The 24413-nt window shown below is 37.3% G+C and overlaps 2 protein-coding genes across 3 annotated transcripts; one reads left to right on the forward strand and one right to left on the reverse strand.

Annotated features, from left to right (window-relative positions):
- Positions 1-12449: 12449 nt before the first annotated feature.
- On the reverse strand, positions 12450-16780 carry LOC143179048 (ataxin-10). The gene is made up of 6 exons (XM_076378040.1): positions 16577-16780; positions 16042-16506; positions 15451-15959; positions 15172-15380; positions 12869-12932; positions 12450-12743 (listed from the first exon to the last, which is right to left on the reverse strand). The coding sequence occupies exons 1-6, from the start codon at positions 16690-16692 to the stop codon at positions 12550-12552; spliced, it is 1557 nt and encodes a 518-aa protein (XP_076234155.1). The 5' UTR covers positions 16693-16780; the 3' UTR covers positions 12450-12549.
- A 741-nt stretch (positions 16781-17521) lies between these two features.
- Positions 17522-19123, forward strand: Prosalpha5 (proteasome alpha5 subunit). 2 transcript variants are annotated; one of them, XM_076377983.1, is made up of 3 exons: positions 17522-17615; positions 18023-18583; positions 18738-19123. In XM_076377983.1, exons 2-3 carry the CDS (start codon positions 18023-18025, stop codon positions 18903-18905), a joined length of 729 nt encoding a protein of 242 aa, XP_076234098.1. In that variant the 5' UTR covers positions 17522-17615; the 3' UTR covers positions 18906-19123. The 2 variants fall into 2 exon arrangements, with proteins under 2 accessions (XP_076234098.1, XP_076234099.1); XM_076377984.1 differs by having other exon boundaries at positions 17527-17603.
- The last annotated feature ends 5290 nt before the right edge of the window (positions 19124-24413 follow it).

The following is a 24413-nucleotide window of genomic DNA, read 5'->3' on the forward strand; positions in this document are numbered from 1 at the left end:
GAAGGAGAGTAGATTCGGCGAACGACCCACCCGGAAACACGATCGCCGCGATGGTATCGGCGAACATCCGGTCGAGGCCGCGACCATAACTCGGAATGACGTGGTGGGGTCAGGCGAAAAATCGAAGGATAGGAAGAGAAGGAAGAAACAGAGGGTGAAAGAGAGTCCCTGCCGCACCGTTAGTCATTGGTTGCTAACACGGCAAAACCAACTCCTTTCCAGCGTGGGTCGTGTGAGTATTTAATAGGAAGCAATGAGCAACAGGTCCAACCAAGCTCGCTTGGGTTACGCCCATTCGAACACGTTCCCCCGTCTTGGAACCGCTATTTTCTCTTTATCGGCGTGGCTTTTCTCCCTTCTACGACCCACAGCAACAGCTAACCGGAAGCCAACATCTTGATCCACCGACAGCGAGGTCGAGGCTAAGGTAGCTTTAAGAAGTGTAATTTAAATACGTATTTCGGAGTAAATAGGTAATAATAAAGCATTTATACATCATAAGTTTCTTATTATTATTTATGGCGGGCGTATTCTTGACATCTTTTGTAACAAACAGGTTTTATATTCTTTTTTATATTATGCAAAGCAGAAGTTGGTTGAGAAACACTGGTTCCCACTGGGAGTTTGTTAATTAATGACACTACTGTACACATACACAGTGATTCCTTCTTTTCTATTAAAAAAACATAATCAGCTATATAATATTCATGATTTATGATTAGCCGGTAGAATTGGAAGGATCACTTTTCATAATCTAATTTTCTAAGGTTCAGATACGCAGGTGCCACCACAAATTGGAGCCACTTATAACCGGTCCAATGAAATGGCGGACCCTACAATTTATACGAGTGCTAGTATTTCTGTCTAGAAAACACTTCGGTCCCAGGTAATCCAGGTACCTATTGGGATCCTCCCTCTCTACTTATCAGCAGCTATGACGGTGTTTCCCCAAAGTTAAAAGCCCTCTTCATCATGCCTATTTCATTTCAAATGCGTCGATTCTAGTTTTTCAAGGAATCGATATTAAAATTCTTTGGATAATAATTGAAGGGAGCTTTCATATAAATTGTCTTTCCATGAGATAAGTGAAATTTTGGAAACTGACCCAGGTAGCACACGATGTCTTGAAGAAGTTTATTTTACGTCCATTTTATGCCTGAGCATCTTATTACATAATTTAGACATTTTAAAACATCCAACAGTGTACGTTTTAAAGACATCTAAAAACATCCATAAGACGTCTTAAAGACACTATTTTTTGTCTGAACGTCTTATAGGCGTAATTTAGATATCTTTAAAACGTATTATGAATGCTTTTTAAGACGTTTCAGAGATATACTGATTTGTAACTTTAGACGTCTCAGGGACATCTTTTAAACAGTTTTAAGACTTTACTGGGCGTCTTTAAAACATTTATAAAACATCTCTGGTCTACATGGGGAATGATCTTCAATAATGAGCCAAGCTTGCTTGTAGCAAAAACTTTTAAGGTACCCCTGTTACCTTCCAAAACAAACCACTGGCAAGGCATACAATTTCACGTAGCTACGTATCCTCGACAAAAACGCGCTCCCCTCGAAATCACTCGACATGAAGTAACCCTTCGTCGCGAGCATAAGTACTTTTTCACCATTCCTGCCGTTTCCCATGATTCGTCCCCTTTTTTCCAGCTTCTACACGGGGGAGTAGTCGTAATTCGTGTCGGGCCATTAGAGCGGTGCGGTAGGTGCCCTCGCGAGGCGAAACCAATTTTCCACGAGGCGCGATCACGTCGTTTATTGTTTTTGTTGGCGTCGTGGCGAGGGACGGCCAGAGGTAGGGGGGGAAGGGAAGAAATTTTAAGGAGCGAACGAAACGGAGGTCCCGTGATGGGCTCTCCGGGATCTCTTTAAAGTGCCGCGGTCTTTCGATAATTAGAGGGCAGCCATTGTTACACCGGGCTTCGAGAAGAGCTGGGGACCAAGTGAGAAAGAGGAACGAATAGGGGGAGGGGTAGGACGATGGGGAAGACGCCGTGCCGCGGCCAGAACGTTCGCAGACGGCGAAACCGTGGAGGACCCTTTCTCTCTTCTTCGCGCGCCTCCTCGAGAAAAAAGTCGCCCCCTCTGCCCACGGAAATACGTGATCCCGAGGGGCCGCCGCCACGCGATACGCCTTGGCCGAAATTTAAAGAAAGATCGTGAGAACCCCGCTGAATTCGCGTAATTTCAATTTTCGGCCGAGGTACTCTCACCATGAAAATCGCCTTTTTTGGCTGCCTAATGTTGCACTGTATTGCGTCCCATATAGCATAGAGGCGTCTTAAAAACATCCAGTAAAATCCTCAAAATGTCCAAAAGAAGTCTCTGAGACGTTTGATGTTATAAATCAGTATATGTCTTTAGGGTGTTTTAAAAAATATTCATCAAACTTTTAAAGACGTCCAAATTACGTCTATAAGACGTACAGATAAAAAATAGATGTCTTTAAGACGTCCATGTAGTGTGTCTTTAAAACATCTTATGGATGTAAATTTCGCAAGTCTTTAAGATGTACGCTGTTGGATGTTTTTAAGACGTCCAAATTATGTCGTAAGACGTTCAGGCATAAAATGGACATAAAATAAATACACATGGCGCGGAAGATATAGAATCGGAACATGGAAAAGTGAGGGAGTATCTTATATTCAGAGTTTAGTAAAGGACGAGTCAGTGAAGTCGAGGTTCGAATGAGTAATAGGATGAGTACAGGATGAGGTCATTGGTTATTGAAGGCGAATTTAGGCTATCTTAAAGAGAAAGTTGGAGGTCTATCTGATGTGTACAAAGGATAAATGTTGGCATACAACACTTGCAAGGAGAGTGTATATTCGATGAAAGTGAACAGGTTGGACCATAGTGTAATGTTAATGAAATCAATGAATGAAAAATTAGTAGTTTTTCGAACTATTTTCATTAAGATAAAGGTATTGAACAATTTGTAGCTCATAAGAACTCTAATTTCTTTTCCATATATTTGACTATGACATTAGGGTTAAAAACACTTAATTCTTCCTCTAGGTATTATACATATGCATACATATTTTGATTTCATTAACTATCTTCAATTCATACTCACTTGGTTTCTTACTCTAACATAAATACATTCCTACACATGTGATAACAAAACCTATAGTTAGTCCCACGCATTTCTGCGAAGCGTACGATTAATCAAATTAGCAGTGAATGAAAGCACTCGATATTTCTTCCTGTATTACACATTAGCTATTATAATTCCGCAACAGAGAACTATTGTCATTAGACTTACTCTATCTGAAAACCAAATTGAACAAAGTCGTCCTTAATTGTCACTTTTCAAGACAGCAAGGAAAGTGGTCACAGATTTCTTAATACTGTGATTTATATCATCAAATCTTCTTTATCCATAACATAAACCTACATACGTCTATACTAAGACAATAACAAGGAATATTTTGTCCCCTCTTGTGTAAAAAATAAGAAAAATGTAGGACACTTTTGGAAGATAGATTCTAAAAAAGAGAACATTGAAAAGTTCAAATGCATATATGCCGAAAACACATAGTTTTTATTTACATACTATCAGCAACAAGAAACGACAAAATGTTCCTCGTTGTTGCCTCTCTGTAGACATAACTTAACATAAAAAGATTCCTATCATTTTGATAACACAAACAGCAAGCAGAAAAATGGCACATGAAGCTCAATTCTGAGAGAAATGAACTTCGGTTATTCTGACTCTCAGCTCAATATTATTATCATTGTAATCATCTGCAGCCTCCATGAAAAAAAAAGAGGACCACAGGAAAATCGACCATCGAAATTTTTCATTCTCCGCGCGTAATTACATTTAATCCCGACTCGCCGACTGAATAATCGCCCAGCGGTCGGCGCAAGAACGGTTAATTGCGGTCGTGGAACAGGAATCGGCGTTCCCCGCGAGTGTAATTAAATTATCGGCGCGCGCGTTTTCAGGAAAGCATCAATTAGCCATTACGAATGGAACTTACCCGAGTAACAAGCGGCCGATCTCCTTCATTGCTCCAGGATCAAGGCAGCGCCGCGTTTCTCATCACGCCGTGAAAAAATCGCGTTCGTCAACGCGGCAACCGGTCCTCGTCCGACGTCGCAAAAGCGGATCCACTTTTCGACCACGACGTCCCACGATGGATCACACGATCGAGTAATTAGTACGTTCCCCGTTTTCATAAATCATCGCGCCCGTCCGATTAAACCAGCGACGCTTTCTCCACCGAGAAAGAATGTCGTCGATCGACTACGCAATTTTTCGGCTACGGTGCTCGCGAAACGACGATGGAACACAGGGGCACAATGTTCAGTGGAATCTGGGGTGACTTCCTCTTTCTTAATTATTGGCAGAGTGAATTTCACTGTGGAGGTACTGAGCATTCGAAATTCACATTGAGTTTCGTTGAGAAACTGAGTTCGGAATTGATGAGCGATCGGTAGTCATTAAAAAAGTGATTTTGAGAAGAGTTTGTTGTTGAATTTGTCGGTTATTTTATACTGACTGTTCTTTTAATTACACTGGTATTATAATTTTATTAATAGATATGGAATAGGAAACGTACTACATTTTACATAATTGCTTTAAAGGAAACACTAATTATACTCATTTAATTATTTTTACATTTTTATTCAAGAGACTACTACCTACTGCCTTTTTATTCAATACTTTGTAAAATACTAAACATGTACTGAATATTAATAGTTCTGACGTTCAAACACTCCAATTGGATTTTTCGAACTAAATATATCTGAATAGTTTTTGGACACATTTGCATATGAGCACTGAAAGACATCAAAGGCCAGTGGAAACATTTTGTGTTAATTAATGTTCACTTTCTGCGCGTCCCAGCTTCAGTTGATTAGTGAGCGACCGTCGCGAGATAAATCGTGCTGACTTTCCGAGTAGACTGCTGGTTACTAGCCGACAGCTTCGTGATTGCTACAATTTAACGAAGTTTCTGCTGTCTTCTTTTCCTTCTGTCAAGAACCAGCGATTGGATAAATTCAAGTTTCACTCTGGATATTGAAATACTATCAGCCGTACAGACTCAGCGGTTCCAGACTGTTCTCCGCGATATCATTATCTAGAATCGGGCAACTTGCTCCCAGAATAACTTCATCAGCCTTTATTATTCCGTCTCTCACTTTCCCTCAGGAATCCTTCTTCACCTCATGCTGCTCATCAAAGCTAGAATTACCTGATCCACATCTCAAAATCCACAGAAACAACTCCCAAGATTATCTCGAAAAGTACTCATAACGACAGCGAATAATAATTCGGACCCATCGATTAAATCACACAATTTATCTATGTATACAAATTTACTCAGTCACTGAATCACAAATCCTCAATCGCAAAAGGGTACAAGTGTTCCTCGTACACTGCCACAAGTAGTTTCAGACTCCCCGAAATTTCACAAAAATCCACAGACTCACACCTCCTAGTGTTTCAGCTTCCTCCCACAGTTTTTCGATAAATCGATGTAGTTTTTCAATTAGAGCGGTCTCAGCGATCCCAATGTGTGTGCTGGATCGCGCAAGGAAGACGCCATCGACGACGGTGGGCGACGTTTACGGGGACGTTCTCGGTGAGAAATTAAGGGCGACGACCACATCAGAGATCAGACGGGAGAGTTTGGAGTCGGTCGGATGATAATTGGGCCCGGGTTCCCAGCCACTGTTTCTTTGATAACAGGTTCTCCGGTTTCGGTGCACCGTTTCGGTCGCGTATCGCGCATGCGTTCGTCCTTTCGTGCCGGGGAAACGTCTCCTCTTTGAGAGAGGTCGTAAAGATAATGCCCACATGCCAGCCGATGCAAACAGACTGGAACGGAAAATTTATCCGGATTCTATTTGAATGGAGATCGCTCGCAACGATTAATTAATCCGCCGGCTGGATCGGACTCGGCCATCATGGGGGCTTTGGATCGCCACCGTGTCTCCCCATCCCGCGCCTCCTCGCCTGGGTTCCTTCAACCCTGCGGAAAGGGCTCGTCTCCCCTTTAAATAATTAGATCGGTTAGCGTGGTCTTGTTTATTTGCGCGACCGTTTATCGTGGCGAAGCTGCGGAGTTCGCGTTTCACGCGGCGTGATTCAATTTTGCCAGGCAATTACCGTTGCCACTGGCAAGCCTCTGCCTTTTTGTTTCTTCTTAGTGGGAGGGAAGAGAGTGTTTTACTACCGTTTTTGGATGGTCCTTAATATATTTGATCTTTTTCTGAGCCGGTGGTTGACTCCTCTCGGATGGACACTTGATGTTTCTGTTTTGTATTGTTACCACTTTGGGGGACTTGCTTAGACTTGGAACTTATTCTGTTGATGCTTTTTGAGTTTTTGGTTTTTAATGGTTTTAAGGAGGTTGGGAATCTGACGCAAAGCTTAAAAATTTTAAATAGAAATTAGATTGTTGGATATTAGCCCACATAGCGAAGAGAGGTTTTAAAAAGGCCTTAAAAATACCCAGGAAAGTCCTAGAAATGTCCAGAAGACGTCTTTGAGTCTTCTGGAGTTACAAATTAGTATATTTTTACGACCTCTTAAAAGACATTCATCAGATGTTTTAAATGCGTCCAAATTTCGTCCGTAAGACGTTCAGAGAAAAAATAGACATTTTTAAGACGTCCTTAAGCGTAAGTCTTTAAGACGTACATGTAGTGTGTGTCTTTAAGACTTCTTATGGACGTAAATATCGGAAGTCTTTAAGACGTACGCTGTCGGATGTTTTTAAGCCATCCAAATTATGTCGTAAGACGTTTAGGTATAAAATAGACGTTTTTAAGACATCGTGTGCTATTTGGATAGACGACTTGGAGGATCGAGAATATATTTAACCATGGCATTAGCTATAAGAATTTTATTAATGCTGTTAAATTAATGCCTACATTAATATATGATGATTAAATAATATATTCCATTTTATATGTATAAAAATATAAAAATGCATATACACTATTTTTGAAAAATATCACGAATAAAAGACACTTCAATTTTTTTTTTATTATCAATAATATTTAATCAAGCGCTATAAATATTTGCATTCAATTCGTGTGTCGATTCTACCAAAATACACTCTAAAAATTTAATTAGACGCGTAAATTGGTAGCTACGCAGGCAACACGCGCGTTTTAATCTCGTATAAATCAAACGATCCACTGGACGGCGTGTAATTAGCGGCTCATTAACGATGTTAATTTATTGGCCTACTTGTTGCAAAGCAAACTCGTACCAGCCGGATTGCTTCATGGCTTCTTACCAAGCCGATTCAAACGGAGCAGATTTCGTTTCTCTAATTCAGACGTGACGAGTTTCCCGTGAACGTTTCATTATGCAAAACATTTTCAAGTGTTCTACAACACGGTATACAAATTAGAATATTAAGCATATAACATAGTCGTATGCTTCTATCTTTATTCTTCTTTTTCGTAAATTATTTGCAAATTGACGTAGGTGTGAATTCGAAACGTAAATAGTTTACAACTGTGAATGATAAAATAGTATCTATAATCTTTAATTATAATATTTAATCTACAACTGGAATCTACAAAAATATTTAGAATATAACTAGAACAATAAACTTTTCGCATTAAAATTCTCTTTTATAATAGGACGATAAAATATGAAGAGGAAAATATTTTTCTCTTCTTATCTGGTGTTGCGGGTTTATTTACCATCAGATTTATTATTTAGTACACCTCGTGCAGCTATAAAACAGTTGAAGTAGTACAAGAAATAATGTACAGAAATAAATTAACTGAAGTACCCTGCAGCTTCTGTGCACTAAATCATTTTTATAATGCTGTTACAGTAACCCCACTAAAGAGTTAACAAGTGTCAGTGACGGTATAACTTCAAAACGCCATCATTAAAAAACTAAACAAATTTAAAATCAAAAGCCAGAACAAATTAAATCATTCACTGAAAATGCAATTCTAACGAAAATTACTTTCCATTCATTTTTATACCCATATTTTAACATCCTTATTGCCCTACAATTCTTTACTGATATAATTCACAATCATCTAAATCAGTACTAATCGTGATCACATTAAACTATCATCCACGTGCACATAACACAGCACTCAAACCATTAAATCTGTTTTTCTCATAAATGTCCCATCTCTACCATACACGTAAAATCCACGAATTTTTTCAGAGAGCATCGAATAATAAAAATATACGAGAAGATCATTTCGATACCGTGAATAGCTACTTATGACTATCTAAACTCCGTCGACGAGCGCTTGAACAATTTGAAAGTCCTCTCGTCCATCAAAAAGGAATTAAGGAGTCAAGAAGAAGGAAAGGAATAAAGTGATTCGCGGAAAACTTATCTCCATGATCGCTGATTAAAGAGGAAGCCTCGTTTTCGATGGTGACGATCTCGAAGACAAGCGTCGCCGCTCCATTCCTGGCTCAGTCTCCTTAACTTTAAGCGATGGTTTCCCCGTTCCAAATATCCAAGCTTTTACGGTCCATAAAGGGACGAAGGTTGCTTTTAGTGGCTATTACACGAATCCCTGGCTTGGCGTAACATTTATGGCTCATGCACCGTGTGCGGCAGTCGTTAAAACACATTTCGTGTGAGCGTACGCGCCGAGTTCCTCCTTGCGTTCAGCGCTAGACGCGCGACATTTCTGATTTCTTTCAATTACTATCCTCGATCAGGACCATCCGCGGTGACGATCTTGCTTAGAGAGACAAAAGAGCAACCACATTTCTGCGCGACGAAGTTTCATGGGAGTTCATAAAATCTTGGCAAACTTAAATTTACTTGGTGATGTCAGCTTAATACTCCGCGGTACAAGTTTGAAATTTTTACTTTGTATTCGGTGAAGATCTTGAGAAGGAGAAGTATATACTTCAGAGAGTTTGGATATTGTTTTAATAAGTGTAATTAACAGTGATTAGATAGGACATTGGGGTAGTCCAAGGTTGATTAAAGCACGGCTCGTAAAGTGTATATGACTCCATATTTACATACATACAGGGTAATCAGTTTATCTGGAAACCCTCACCCTCCCAGCATTTATTACAGGGTTTCCAGATAAACTAATCACCCTGAATCTCTATGATTGCAAAGCAAAACATTTGTATCATATTTTTAACTGAAATGTAGAATATATAAAATTTATATTTGCAAAAAGAAGAAAGGACATGAAAAAGAATTTTATCATATAAAAATAAGGATTCAAGAAGACACAAGTCCATAAGACACTATTGAAGTCTATACTTCGAAAACAACATGTGATTTAAGTCACTTTGCCTTATAACCACAGACACATGTAAAATGCCTATTTTAAGCAAAACATAATTTTCAAAAAAAAAAAAAAAAGAAAATAGAATACTTTTGTACTCTGCAAACAATGCTCAAAAAGATACCAAAGGCAGACACAACAACACAAGTAGTGGATCAAAAATATTTCTGACTTACAAGGTTTTTATTTTTACCTAACACATAACGCAATAATTTAATACAATAAAAAGCTCCTGGATCGTTTAAGAATTTCTCGAAAAAATATCCACCTAGCGTATCAGGTTTTTAAGGAATTATATGGTTGACGTTCGATGAAAAACCGACATTTCATATTCACCGAGCTAATATATTGCGCGCCGGCTCTTTCAGAGAAGTATCGCGTAGGCGCACAAGTCCGCTCCAGCCGTGGATCGTTTAAAAAGGGATCCACGACTTATTAGGCACCGACATAGGCTCAATTCGCGGCTACTATCAACGAGGACTGGACGATTTACTTTTCCGCCCGTATACACCCTGTTTGTGTCGATCGTTTTTCGCAGTCTACATGATTTCCAATCGCCGAGTTAATCGAATCTATCGTGGTTTCAAACAGCTGCAATCGCAGTATCTGATCACTCTACTTCAGCTTTTGCAAATAATAAATAGAATAAAAGTAAAATAGCAACTTCGGTTGTAAACGAGAACTCTTATTCGAATTTACATTTTAAGGGATATAGAGAATAGAGGTCACAATGGACACTTATAAAAATCTCAATTAGGAAATTTGTTGCCGAAGAATTCATTATAGAAATATAAAATTCATCATAAAAATTATTATTTGCTGATTTCTAGGCATATATCACTCGATAGCCAAAGAAGGCTTTTGAAATTTATGATCTCGATTAATCTTATCGACCTTCCATGCGTTACTCATCGAAGTCCATGAATATTGATCGGGAAACATGTTTGATGAAAAATCGTCCACTGGTATGGTGTTCCTGACTAAAATTGTATATTGAATGAAATTTAATGAATCCTATTATTGCTTAACAAACGCAGTAACCTTCGTTCTTCATTGATTCGAGTAGATATCAGTTCTTCCGTAACGAAGTTGAGAATCTTTTTTATTCGTCGGTATTTAAATTTTTCGTCCTTTTAATTATACGTCGGGATGGTTTCGCTTTTATCTTCATGAGCTTGAACATTCAAGTCACTTCATTTCGCTTCAGAAGTCGCGTCGCGGGAACACGTCAAGGTGTAACCAACACGAATGGTTCTCTCTCCTCTTTTCCCTTTTACTTCGCTGTTCCGCTTTATAAAGGAATCATTACCCCGAGACAATTAACCCCGTGTATAATTAGCTGATAAATTTCGCGTTAATTGCTGGCCATTATGGCCGTTCAAGATTAATCGTTCAAGATGGCTTGATATTTAAATTAAAAGCAATCTCCCGCGGTTCGTACGAATCGCCTGATTCTGCGGCACACTCTAAAGATCTCCCTTTACCCACTGTCACCTCTTTTAAGCCTTTGGAAATTTGTTTGACAAGCTGCGTCGAGTACAAAAATTTATTCGTAAAATAATTTTACCTTTCATGTGATTTGATATAAATTTTCTGAAGGTCGTGAAATTGGATAGAGATACTTACTGAAAATTTTATAAAATTTAAGTGGAGGTCGTACTATTCCAAGAAACTTTACGTTTCACCGATCAAAATCTAAATCGCTGAAATAATCAGTAACTAGGCGTCTGATAACTAATAACGAATAATAAAACGATAATACAATTCGTCACGTAAGTACAATAGGCCATAAATCAACAGAAGACTGATTGTTCATGATTAAACTGCGATCTAAGTTCGCGTACAAAACATACGGGTATAATAGAAAGGTATCATTACAATTTGTAAAGCGTTTACAGAGTATGATTCATGACGAACGAATTTCTGTTTAGATATCAATCTAATTATTCGTCAGTTTCTAATCGAATTTAAAATAATATCGTCAACGTCGAGCAACGTTGGTGGTATTTCATTAGAAAGGTACATTCCTAGCCTTTCAGAACTTCCGGCATCGTTGATTCATGCTAAATAGTTAATGATATTATTAGCTATGAAATCTTGATTTAGGTAACCTGTCAATACCTTGCTCGAAGTATCAATTAACACTTTAACTGCCATGTTATCAATGTGTGGGCACCAATTTTTATGCGACTGTGTATAATTTACACGATCATGAATGATACTATAAAAAAATTGTAACAGCTATTAGAAGAATGGGAATACTGTAGAATAATTATAAAAATTAATTAATGAAATTTCTTTTATAAGAAAAATCACTGTTCATGTAATAGAATTGTTAGCAAATTTAGTGTGACACTCAAATAGGTATTAAATAATGTACTAGAAATAAGAGCATTGTAACTCGTGTGGCATCCAAATAATATAACTTCAAAAGTTTGATTCTGTGCTCACGCTATTTCTTAATAATTTACATAATGTATACACTTAATATTTTCATGAATGAGTCAAAATAGTAAAACTTGCAATGAAAGTAAACGAAAATTTGTGATTTCCACAAGCTAGAAGATGGAAAACTGAGCATACTCTACTCCGTCTAATATTAGAAAAAATCTTGTAGAAATTTGACACCGATTCAAGTAAGATATCACAAGATAACGTTCAAACATGGAAAATAAATTTTCCCTCAAAGTGGATTCCGATGATAGATGCTGAACGCAGAGTCGTGTAGCTGCATTAGTAACTGCTAATAGACCGTGAACCCGTGGCAGCTTATATTGTATCGTAAATCACTCAACCATGAATGCAGATATAATGTCTCTTTATGCAATACGATATCATATTTCACGTAATGGTACCTATCATGTACTATAATTGTAGGCTTATTTTACGGTCGACACATGACCGAGGTATGTTTGCACATGCGGCTAAACCCGAATAATTATTGCGCCTAAGTCTCAATAAAGAAATCACAGATAGTTTATCCCGTGAGCTATCAGTATACGACCGCGGTACTAAATACTAAAATAATTAACAGGAGTTGCAATTACATGCCCGATCGGTGAACTCGTCCGAAGAAAGCGAAGAACACAAGCAACACTGTTAAATAGGAAATAAATAGTGGTATAGTTCTAGGAATTAACTGCAACTCGCCAACAGTTAAAAAGCAAGTTTAACTTACACACGTACAAAAACATCCAAATATTATTTATTTTCTATTTCCATTCAGAAAGTAATAAAACTTCGTGTCGAACAGTTACAATAAATAATTCTACTTTTTGTCACGAGGCAGGGGCACGACCACGATCTTCTTCCCTTCTTCGTTCTCGTGCAACGTCAATCCCATTTCCTGTAGCACGCTGTTCTCCACCACACCGACCCTGGTGCAAGTCCGTATGATGTCTTGATTCGCGGGATTATCCTCGCATAAATTCCGCAGCGCGAGGATCGTCCATTGGATTATAACTGCACGTTAACATTTAATCGCGCGAGGAAACGCGCGGCATTAATTAGTTAAAATATCATTGAACGAGGGAACGTGGCCGATCACAATATATAATAAATACGTGGGGAACGAGTCTCGAACTTACAGGGATTTCTCGCGTCCATATTGCAGCAGTCCAGAAGCAGAGGAATGGCGTCCATTTCGCGGAGCTGAAAATGTTCAATAATATGAGAAATTATGCGCCATACCCAGCGAACGATCACGATATTACGCCGTATAAAACTGGCAAGGTGCTGCGCGTAAACCGAATGACACCGCGCATAAACTCTGGAAACACCCCTTTTTTCTCTCTCGATACGAGCAATGCAACATTATCAGGAGAAATAATATCGAATGACTCGAGATGGTCGTCACGTGAAACGTTCAACAAATGTAATAGACACGGTGTAACGCGACAGAATGTCCCTTCGTTATCATTCATTCAGAATTTTTATACTGGTAAATGGGGAATCCTTTTATTGTCTACTGCCACGTTATTTGAGACAAGACTAACATAAAATAGAATTGATAAATTTTTTATTCATGAGACAATTCCTTTTTAACATATCGGAGACCGATGACCCACCCCCTGGGGTCAGGGAATGACTCTCCTCATCAGCTGAGGATACATTTGAGTCATTTCTATACTTAGAAGACTGTTATCGGTCGCTAAGCACAGTCTTAGTAAAATACAGTGGCCTCGAATATGTTAAAAAATGCTCTGTTATTATTTCCTTCATGCCTTTGATGATTTCTGGTTAAACTGTTACATTCTCAAAATATTATTAAACTTCTACATGGAATATATTTTTCCCCCAAATTTTACATAAGCTATAAGCTGTATATCGTATTCGTTTAAACTTCCTGCGAAACAAATCTTCAATTTATTCGAAAGGAATATAAGTAATTGAATTCCGTCGAGATAACGATATTATTTATTGAAAAGCGCCGTCATCGTGCGACCGAAATTGAAATTGCTAATGGAGAATCTTATGGGAAATTTTGCAGAGGCTGCATCTACCTTACACGATGGTCGTAATGGTTGTCATAAACCGGTCTATAGGTACGAATTTCATTATCAAGTATGTCCGTTATCGATTCCCCTGCAGACACAGGATTACGTTAACATTGTAACACGAGAAAGCGTCGCGTAATTTTACGGCCAATCAGAAGGCGAACATACGTGTTTTACAATTGCGCGCGAAGCACGGGCCCTGTGTTTGCGGAATGAAATTTAAGAACACGATTACCTTCGACACCTCCGCCGAAGAAGGAAGAAACAGGAGGGTGGAGGAGGAGGGAAAAAGGCGAGGCCTCGTATTCACGCTTCTGCATTCTGTGGGCCCAGACCAATAAAATTATTCGAATGTAACAGAAAGAGGCCGTACTTCGATCTCGCTAATATATTAACGTGGTATCCGATGCCGACTAAATTGCTGCGTCTTCGAGTCGGACAGGATACTTAATTTTCCTTTGTTCGATGAACAGCGCAAGCTGCACGATCGTTCTTTCTTTTGTATCATCTCCGCCGCGTGAGAGATGAAATCAATGAGGAGCAATAGCGATCACTCGAAACCCTTTACATGTACGGACCAACAAAAACCAAGCAATGGAAAAGTTATTTCGGGCTTAACGCTCGTATTCTCCTTTCTTTTTGCGTGTCAAAGGATGATCTATGGCGTAAAAAATCTTACGCAGATGTGAATGATAAATGAAGAGTTGGGCGGAGGAGGAAGAAACTGAGAACAGAGACACACTGTTGGAAGAATAAGTGGTTTAATGGATGATTAGAATTGTCAAATTTTTATGTGCGGGGATTTTTCCCCTTTTTTATCTGTTGTACTTTTCATTGTAGTTAGAATCATCGCCGCTTACGATTTTCAAGCGCTACTTTATGGAGCTCCTGTCATAAGGTTTGATGATGTCTAACTTATCGGTAGAAGATAAAGTAAGATTGCATCATGGATGATATTAGATTTACTATTTTATGAAATTTTGCGTCCTCTGGAAGACTAGTCCAAGAGTTAGACCAAGGGTTAGACCAAGGGTTAGACCAAGGGTTAGACCAAGGGCTAGACCAAGGCCTAGTCCAAGCTTAGGACTCATTCTGAATCTACCGATGAGGACAAATAGTTTAGGCTCTGGGGGACTCCCTGGACTACAACCTTGGTTGTCCCCTAGAATGAACTGATCCAGGATGATTATCTTGGACCAGTCGTTTATGAGACGTCCCCTGGAAAGCATTAGGGACAATGGTCTCCAAAGGACTTCTCATGAAACACAAGTAGAACCAACGAAACGAGTTCTTCGTGTAATAGTAAAAGTGTTCTATCATAGTTCTATCCTAGACTAAATTGTTTTATAATAAATTGTTAATAAGTATAAGAAAACAAAAAGATTGTTACTTACGAGGTCTTGGTTCTCTTTGCTTTTGTACGTCATATTTCCAATGATTCGTATTAGTTCACCTTTGAAACGGAATGTATGCTGATTGCGGATATTTGAATTATTGCTTGTGGAAACGTCTTGCACTGTAGGCGCTAAGTCGCTCAACTTCTGTATTGGTGTGAAGCAATTATTCTGTGTTTTCCCAATCATTTGTATGGCTTTCAGCAGGTCTGCAAAAGGGGCATTTGTAAATATTTCCTAAATATTAAAAGAAGTTTATTAGAAAAACAGTTTACCTACAGGTGCAATTAATAAGTAGACTCTTGTAGCTTCTTAGAAAACTATATTCTTCAGATGATCTGGATGTCAACGTAGCTAAAATATCAACAAGGAACACAATTTCTATAGATTCATTCTCATCTAATAATTTGTCTGGTGTTCCCAAAATTAAATCACTTCTCCTGCAAAATCTTTCTGCTAAAAATTGAATCGCATCTTTTGGGAGAATATATTCTTCGGAGCTGTATGTTGTTTCCAAAATTTTATTTTGGAGTATCTCCAAGAAGCATAATATATCCTCAACTTTTCTTCCATTATATGCACTTTGTAATACATTTGGCTGATGTAACAGAAATATCAGAGCTTCTTTTGCACTCTCAAAACCTTGTTTAAAGGGCTCCAAAAGTTGCAAACATAACTGTGTCTTTTCTAATTCTGAGAAAATTTTTCCTTGGTATGATTTTAAGACATTGTGTATGAATATACACGAAGCTCTGACAAGTGGAATATGCTCAGAATGAGTTAAATTTCTGTTAGCAAATGAAAGATATATTGCGAATAATATTACTTTTATATTGTAATGTACTAAAGTGTCCCATGAACAATACTTACATTATCATGCTTTTAAAATTAGTATCATTTAAATATTTGAGTATACTACATTGCTCTGAAAGGTTGCTATCTTCGCATGCAAATGTAAAAAAGTTACATAAAAATTGAATGCTTAATCTTAATATTTCTAACTTTTCTTCTGCTAAATGATTATCATGTTTATATGATACAATAAAATTTGAAGTCCATTCAACAACACCTTCATATGGAAAATGTGAATCAAATGAATATAAGTTGGACGATTCCCTCAAGTTTTCATTAGAAGCAGCTAAAATGGAATATAATTTGTGACAATACGGTCCGCATTCAATATCAGTTGCAGTATATTCTTTATGTTTGTAGCCATTAAAACATGAATTTCCTAAACATTTTAAGCATGCAATTTTTATAGTTGTAGGAATATCAGAATCTTCTGTTGTAAGAATTTGAGCAACTTTTGCTAAAATTGGAAATGAAATCAATTCCCTGAAATTATACAACCCATTAAAATGATTCTTTGTCATAAATTTATGATATACTTTTTTTTTAATCATACTTTGATTCAACATTCTTGAACAGTTTAGGATCAAGAAGATCCGATAATTTATCCCAGTTTTGCTGGGATAAGGCAGATTCAAACTTAGGTAATAGATCAATATTTCTACTGTTCATTATGTTATCATAAATTTAAAATGTATAGTATACAATATTCGTCTCGTTTCAATGAGAGTTCTATTCATTTCTAAACGTTTACTCTGCAAAAATAACCTATTAAATACAGAGCATTCCTGTAGAGGCGAAACTGTATGAAATTTAGTGAAACATCAACGTTTGTAATACGCATGAGCGAATAAGTAGCCTGAAGATAGCTTCAAAATTTTACGATATTTAGCAAAATGAAATAATTTATGAAATTTTATAAATTTCTTAAATACAGTTTCTCTTATTTAAGGCATAGTTTATAATTAATAGTGTCATTTGTTAATGAACTGCTTAATAGAAAATAATTGCTTTTTATTTAGTCTTTAAATATTGCCGCGCTTTTCATTACATTTCCGACGATCAAAATTTTATTCATGGGGAAGCTTTAATACCATTGACCCCACGTAGATGGCGCACGTGGTCTGGTCTAAGAAAGATGGCGCGATTCAAACAGTCAGAATTGTTACGTTTCAAAATTCAAATAATACTCAGTAAAACATAACAAGCCACTAACAACAATTTACGATATATCTAACTAATGAATATGTGAATACTAGTATGTTAAAATTGCGGACGAATAATTTTTTTCCAAAATGATATTTAAAATTTAGTCCATTTCTCAACGTGAGCAACTTCTTATACATAACTAAATAGTTTAATATTGGATTATGCAAATCATTCTTAAACTTTTTAACATTATTCAATTTTAGAAAGTGATTTCACATTTACGTTAGTTCGAATTTTGAACTAGATTTAGGGACTGAAGAATCGTAGATACGCTACTGTATTTATCCCCGCCATTGAATTCAAGTCACTTCATGACCAGCGTTTGTCAAGTCGGCTTAAACTATTTTTCAAGCAGTTTTTATTGAAATAAAAAGGTATCATAAAAGGTAAAAGTTTATAATTTTAAAGAAATATATTAGATTTAGAAATTGTTTTGTGTCAATATGTTTATAAAGTAAATCTATTGCTTTTGCTTTGTCATTCTAAACTAACCTCATTCTTTATAAGTTCGTGACAATGATTTCATTTATTTTTGAATTGACCTAAACGCAAGGAAAGCATTATAGTTATATTTGAAGTAAATGATTGTTTGATGCCATTGTTAAAGTAACAATAATTGCTTTCGTACAGAGTATATTGTAGTATAACCTTAAAATTTATGTTAGCCTTAAAGATAACAAGTGCCAAACAATAGTTACGATAGTTAGATGGCATAGATTCGGATAGTATTTTAGTAGACATGTACACTGAGTCATGTTCAAAATTTTAATAGTAAATTCATTTTTATTTTCAGATGTTTCTGACACGTTCTGAGTATGACCATGGTGTTAATACCTTCTCACCAGAAGGGAGATTATTCCAAGTTGAATATGCTATAGAAGCTATAAAACTTGGATCTACTGCCATTGGAATTGCAACATCAGAAGGTGTAGTGCTAGCTGTAGAAAAGCGCATTACCTCTACATTGATGGAACCTACAACCTTAGAGAAAATTGTAGAAATTGATAAACATATAGGATGTGCTGCATCAGGATTGATTGCAGATTCTAGAACAATGATTGATCGTGCTAGAGTAGAATGTCAAAATCATTGGTTTGTGTACAATGAAAGAATGTCTGTGGAGTCGACAGCACAGGCTGTTTCCAATTTAGCTATACAGTTTGGTGATAGCGATGATGATGGCAGTGCTATGTCTAGACCATTTGGCGTAGCAATGTTGTTTGCTGGTATCGATGAGAAAGGGCCTCAATTGTATCACATGGATCCATCAGGTACATTTGTTCAATTTGATGCAAAAGCTATTGGCTCTGGAAGTGAAGGTGCGCAACAAAATCTTCAAGAAGTGTATCATAAGGTAAGATTCAATTTAATATTTCTAATTTCTTTAGTTTGTAAGTAAAGGTTTGGCTTGTAATTTCATAATACTAGATTATGAAACTTCCTTTTTAAGGTAAATTAGGAATTGAAAAAACTGTTATGCAATTTGTGTTTTGAATTTTTTGTTACAGTCTATGACACTCAAAGAAGCAATAAAGGCAGCCTTAACTATACTGAAGCAAGTCATGGAAGAAAAGTTAAATGATACAAATATAGAAGTAATGACAATGACACCTGAAAAACTGTTTCATATGTTTACAAAAGCCGAATTACAGGAGGTGATTAAAGATATTGCTTAAAATTTTCGATTTAGAAATATGTTGATTTTATTGATATCAGTACATAAAATTTTGAACTGCAGAACTGTGCTATGTGAAAACTGTATATCTGCAAATTATACATACAATTTTTCACTAAAACAATATGTAATTTCTACACAATAAGCAGTTTTATATTTTCATTGTTTTTTTCAAGTGGAAGGAAAATAGTAAACTATAAGTAACGCTTTTAATAGTAAAGAATCCTTTGTCCTTCCTAATAATTATCATTCTCATGCATGCATTCCAAATATGATTTCTAACTTAGTACTAATCCAAAGCTTCAAATTTTTCAAAGCTGTTTCCATATTTTCATTTTGTCATAACTAAATAACATTGCACAATTCTACTTTAATTTTGTCAATTATATCATTTTATTTAAAATGTCGTTCTTTTTCACATTTTCATTTAGTTAATTGATAATCTTCCGTCATCGAAAGAAGATTCAATAAGATCAAGATCTACTATCTCTGGTCCTATCCCATCCATATCCGTTAGTGGCTGAATATCTATACCGAAGATTTCATTTATTGCTGTTCATACTTCCTATCCTACACTTGTTTTCCTACATTAACAAAGGTAACATACAATAAACCATATTCCTAGAATTTGCTTTTTTTCAGATGTTACACATACTTATACTTTTTTTATCCTTTCATTTAACATTGTTTATTTTAATCAGTTTTTGTTCGTGTATGTATTTATTTTACGCACATGTGTATATGTTCAAATCTCTTTGTATTAGTTTGCATTTATTTTATTAAGATCTACCGTAAATTTTGATCCTATTTATCAAATATGTAATCGAAATCGATAACTTATGATTTTCAAGTTTGTGCCCTGCCCTTAAAGTAGGCAATACGATTGCAACACTGCATTACAAGCGCAGGTTGCATATATACAGGGCTTTTATGTCAAAAAATAGATTTCATTTTAAATTACATACATTAATTTAAAATGTTTCTATAATTTTATGGAAACAATATATTTGCTACCAAGAATGAAGTTTCTATTTTTGAAATTTACAACATTTATCGCAATCTTATATATCATACGTGCACAGTACCAAAAGTAAAAAAATCACAAAATAGAACAATACCCGTTAGAAAAATGCGAATAATGTATTTAAATTTTCATTTCTTTTTCAAATCTTTTCATCATATCGATTCATTTTTCAATCGGTTAAAAAACTTTAACAAACAGTCTTAACATTGAACACTGTCCATCGATGAATACTCGCGAAGGCAAGAAGTTTGAATGAAATAAAAATACAGTAAATATTTTTCTCAAAAAGAGAAAAAGTAAAAGTGTTTAAAAGTATGTGTCCCCGTTTTATCTGCAGAGCCAGTATTCCTCTGAAAGACATGTCGCGATATAGCATTCCACACAGAGGGGACTTCTAGACCGCGTCGTTGTTCGTTTCGCGTTTGAACGGAAACGGATGGCGACGGATGGTTCGTTTTCGATTAAAAGCCCTCGAGCTGTGAATGCTCGTATCCGAAATCAATAATTAATTTCGCCTACTGCGGCGGGGCGAGGGAGTCAGGCGAAAGCGAGCTTGGGGCGGAAATGGTTGGGCAACGCGCTCAGTTACTGCGATGTTCCGATAAAACGTCCCTTTTTATCCCGTTCTCTCAGCTGCCAGATTATTGGATATTATTCCATTTCAAGCGTTCAATCCCGCCACGATTCGCTCGCTCGGATTCCCACAGGGGATCCTCTGCCGTCCACTGATTGTTCGAACCACTTATACGCGCGTGTGTGCATCCTATATTTAAACTCGATTTAAAAAATCGTGCTTGATGACTGTGCTTCATTGCAGAATGATAGAAAAAGTTAGAGTGTTACCAGAAAATTTAAAGATAAAGAAGAATACAATTTATCAGTGCATATTTGTATAATTATTGATCTTAATTTTTTATGAAGAAATATTAACCATAGCAGATACTATTATCGATAAGAGAAGTGTTTTTATTGCTAGTGAATATTCCCTAGCCTCCAACCCTGCCTCCTGCAGTAGTAAAACGTTAAAACCTCTAAAAACCACCGAGAAAGTGAAAACGACCGTAGAAAAGTAATCGTCCATTAAACGTTAAGAATGAGGGAAAAGATGAGGGAGGGCTCGCGGGAAAGGTCAACGTCCAACAATCGTGGAGGAAGGCTCAGATGGTGATACGGGTTCAAGGAGGAGCCAGTCTAAGGGAAATGGAGTAGAAGGAGAACGAGGAGGACTCCGTAATTAACTGCGACTAGAGAGCGTCGGGATAGTCCCGTTTGAGTCCCTGAGAATCCCCCGGGACCTGACCCGTCTCGTATCAGACGCCAAACACTCACTCCCACACCGAGTCGAGTCTCGGTGGCGTCGGCCAACCTCGAAGCCGCCACGTTCAAGTTTCGCTACGATAATTGCCTTCGCTTCACAGTCGCGCACCGACACCCGCAGCATTGGATAAAAGGCTCCTCCCTCGTTCCGAGCGAACCTGCGAACGGGGATGAAGGGGGATGGACGAACGGATGGATGGATGCCGCGGGGGAAACTCGATAATGGGTTTCAGCCTCTGAATTTACGCGATTCAGATCTCCCCGTCACGGAAACTCCTGGATGCTCCTTTCATCGCCATCGCCGCGATTTCGCTCGACATTGTCCTGTTTCAATTTCGACGCTGATAACGGAGACGTTTTAGTTGGCCACCTGGGAGAGGGGGGATGAAAGAAGCGTTAGGATCTGTAATATTCAGATCTTGATGAACCTAGAGTCGACTTTGTTAAGAAGATAGAATTGATTTTTGAAATTCGCGCTGGGAATGTTTGATACAGCTTTTTGCCTGTTACTTTTTATGAGAAGTGGTTTAACGTTGTTATGCAACTTGTACTTATTTTTGTGTGAAAGGTACAATAACTGTGAATGAACAAGTGGCTTGTGAGATCGAATGATTGAAGAAATGAAAGGAAAAAGGTTTCACCTTGACAAAAATGAATAATGAAAGTAGAGGTAGGATACAAAAATTGCCGATGTAATTCAATTAGTCGAGTTAGTTTCTTGTTTTATATTTAGTAGCAATATCATTTTTTTTATATATGATTTAATAGAAACAAGTATTGCATAACTTTTACATTTTTCTATGAAACTTCTGCAGACCTTTAAAATTATCGTGCAGTTTTCAACACCGATACTCAAACAAACATTTCATGAAAAATTTATTCGCGTTCAATCGCAACGACTCACCCCTTAAGGAAAAACAAAACTGATTTCGCTCACTTTTCCAGAAATAAAACGTAATACATTAATCCTGTGAGAGTGAGAGTGAATTTCCAAATCCTTCCGATGGCTAAGAGCCAGAGTATTCTTTTTACTACGTTCTTCCGGTAAATAGAAAACGTGCGATCGACTTTATTGACGCTCAAGTGCCGGAAAGAATTTCTTACTGGTAAATGTTGTCTGATAGTTACAAACAGGTGGACAAACCATGTTTGCTCTAAGCAAGACACGCCGAAAAAAAAAACGATGTAAACAGCTCCGACGATCGTTCTGAACCTGGGAGCAACATCGTTCATAACGTAGCCTGCTTTCACTGCAATTCAGTTGAGAAACTACTGTACTCTGTTTTACTGAAATAAATGTAGGATCACAAATTGCTGTCGCTCCGAGGTATACGTGGACTGGCAATGAAATACTTTTTCCTGGAATTATTCCTTGTGTAATTGATTGTTCTGAAAGCAGATATAAAAGCAGGACAAAAGTAGAGCAAAGTAAAATTAAATCAGAATATGGTCAGCGACATTTGTGCTCACATAGATTAAGATAAGATATCTTGTCAATTATTCAACTTTAGTGTACTAAATATAGTTTATTATTTTTCAATGAAGTAACTTTACATATTCATTATATCAGTCGCACAACCTTGATTACAAATTGCATAATGTAACTCCTACAAGTCTACCGTGACGCTTATAATGTCTATAATACTTGAGCACATCGTACTGAACGTCACTTTTCAAATAACTTTCATCATCGGTCCTAGTGAAAATGCACCGAGAGTCAATTGACATACTCTGGTAGACTTGATATAAACGTAGAGTGGTCAGTCGAGGATAAAGATAAACCAGCTTTCGATAGCACCATTCGTCATAAAGTTCCAGCGACAGGCAATAAAGGAAAAGGACGAGGGAACTTTCCTCTTATTACCGAAGCACCAATAGAAAACCGGAAGAACACGGAATCTCGATGCAGGAAGGAGTCGATACTACGCGCACGGCTATAATTCACGCATGGCAGAATCGTCGCGATTTTTTTCACTTTCACAAAAGCGGCCGCTCGCCCATCGTCTAGTAAGACGAGCTACGCGCAGACTTTCGCGTTTTAAGTCGTGGTTATGTGTACGTTGTAATTCTTAGTTCCCGTATCGCATAACTTTTTACATAACGAAAAAAGAATGGTTAATATTGATTGATATTGCTGTCGGTTAATCGTTTGCTACTTGCTAGAAATTCAAATTTGAAGAAACTGAAATCGACTTTTTTCTCCACAAACCTGCATTCAAATGATATGTCATGATTTTCTAATTTTTCGGTACAGCGATTTTAAAATTCGATAAATTCGATGAGTTCACTGTTTTAAAAACACTGACATATCAGGTTTTGCCATCTGATTACGAGTAATGTCGTTATCGTTTCACATTTTAGCTCATTGTCAGTTATGTAAGAATGAGTTAAAAAGGGGTTGAAAAATTATCTAAAAAATGAAAGATTGTAGAAAAAGAGTGGTCTGCATATCAATCATTCCAGATCACTGTAAACATTTATTTTCTTGGAAATAAAATAATTCTCAGTGACATTATTTGTAGGATGAGTTAAAGACTAGTTGCAATGAAATTCGACAGATTTCAGAGTTGAGATTCAATTTTTTGGTTGAATATTGTCTCCATTTTAACAACTGTTAATTATTCCGTTGCCTCTAACATCACCTAATTTTAATTCATTAGTACACTAATATAAATATCTCCATGTTAAATTGAATTCCTTCCAAACACTAGCGAAAATTAGAAATTCAAACGACATGAAATGGATGCTATCAAATCCCAATAAAATTCCTCTAGTTTCTAGACTCTCATACGTTCAAGTTCGCGTATCCGTGTAGCCAGCAAAGGAGAAAGTAAACGATTTCTTGGACGCGTATCCAAAGTTCCTAATTACGACCACGAAATGATTAAAATTCGGTCAGCTTCGAAAGTACTCCAGGAAACGACTGGCTAGATCTATCTGGCGTGTACGCCTTGCTCTCACTCCGTTCCGATTCCGTTTCCGCTATTCACTCGAGATTTCTCGAGACGCCTTCGACATCCGTTCTCGGGGCCGATGTTGTTGGACCGTGACGCGAATGCGGAAATGAACGCTCGCGCGAATCACTGCTTACGAATCCTCCTTAACGCTCGCGCGAACGTTTCGGCATTTTTTCGTTCTCCTTGGGACCGAGTGAAAGAACCGCGACGC

Source organism: Calliopsis andreniformis, chromosome 5 (genome assembly GCF_051401765.1).
Source record: "Calliopsis andreniformis isolate RMS-2024a chromosome 5, iyCalAndr_principal, whole genome shotgun sequence".
NCBI lineage: Eukaryota > Metazoa > Arthropoda > Insecta > Hymenoptera > Andrenidae > Calliopsis > Calliopsis andreniformis.

Bases quoted from the DNA above. Each gene is read 5' to 3' on its own strand.
- Prosalpha5 (XM_076377983.1), top strand. From the start codon at position 18,023: ATGTTTCTGACACGTTCTGAGTATGACCATGGTGTTAATACCTTCTCA. The intron at 18,584-18,737 runs GTAAGATTCAAT...TTTTTGTTACAG, and splicing joins TTCAAGAAGTGTATCATAAG to TCTATGACACTCAAAGAAGC.
- LOC143179048 (XM_076378040.1), bottom strand. From the start codon at position 16,692: ATGAACAGTAGAAATATTGATCTATTACCTAAGTTTGAATCTGCCTTA. The intron at 12,933-15,171 runs GTAAGTAACAAT...GAACATTTTCAG, and splicing joins GCAAAGAGAACCAAGACCTC to CTCCGCGAAATGGACGCCAT. The intron at 12,744-12,868 runs GTAAGTTCGAGA...GTTAACGTGCAG, and splicing joins TATGGACGCGAGAAATCCCT to TTATAATCCAATGGACGATC.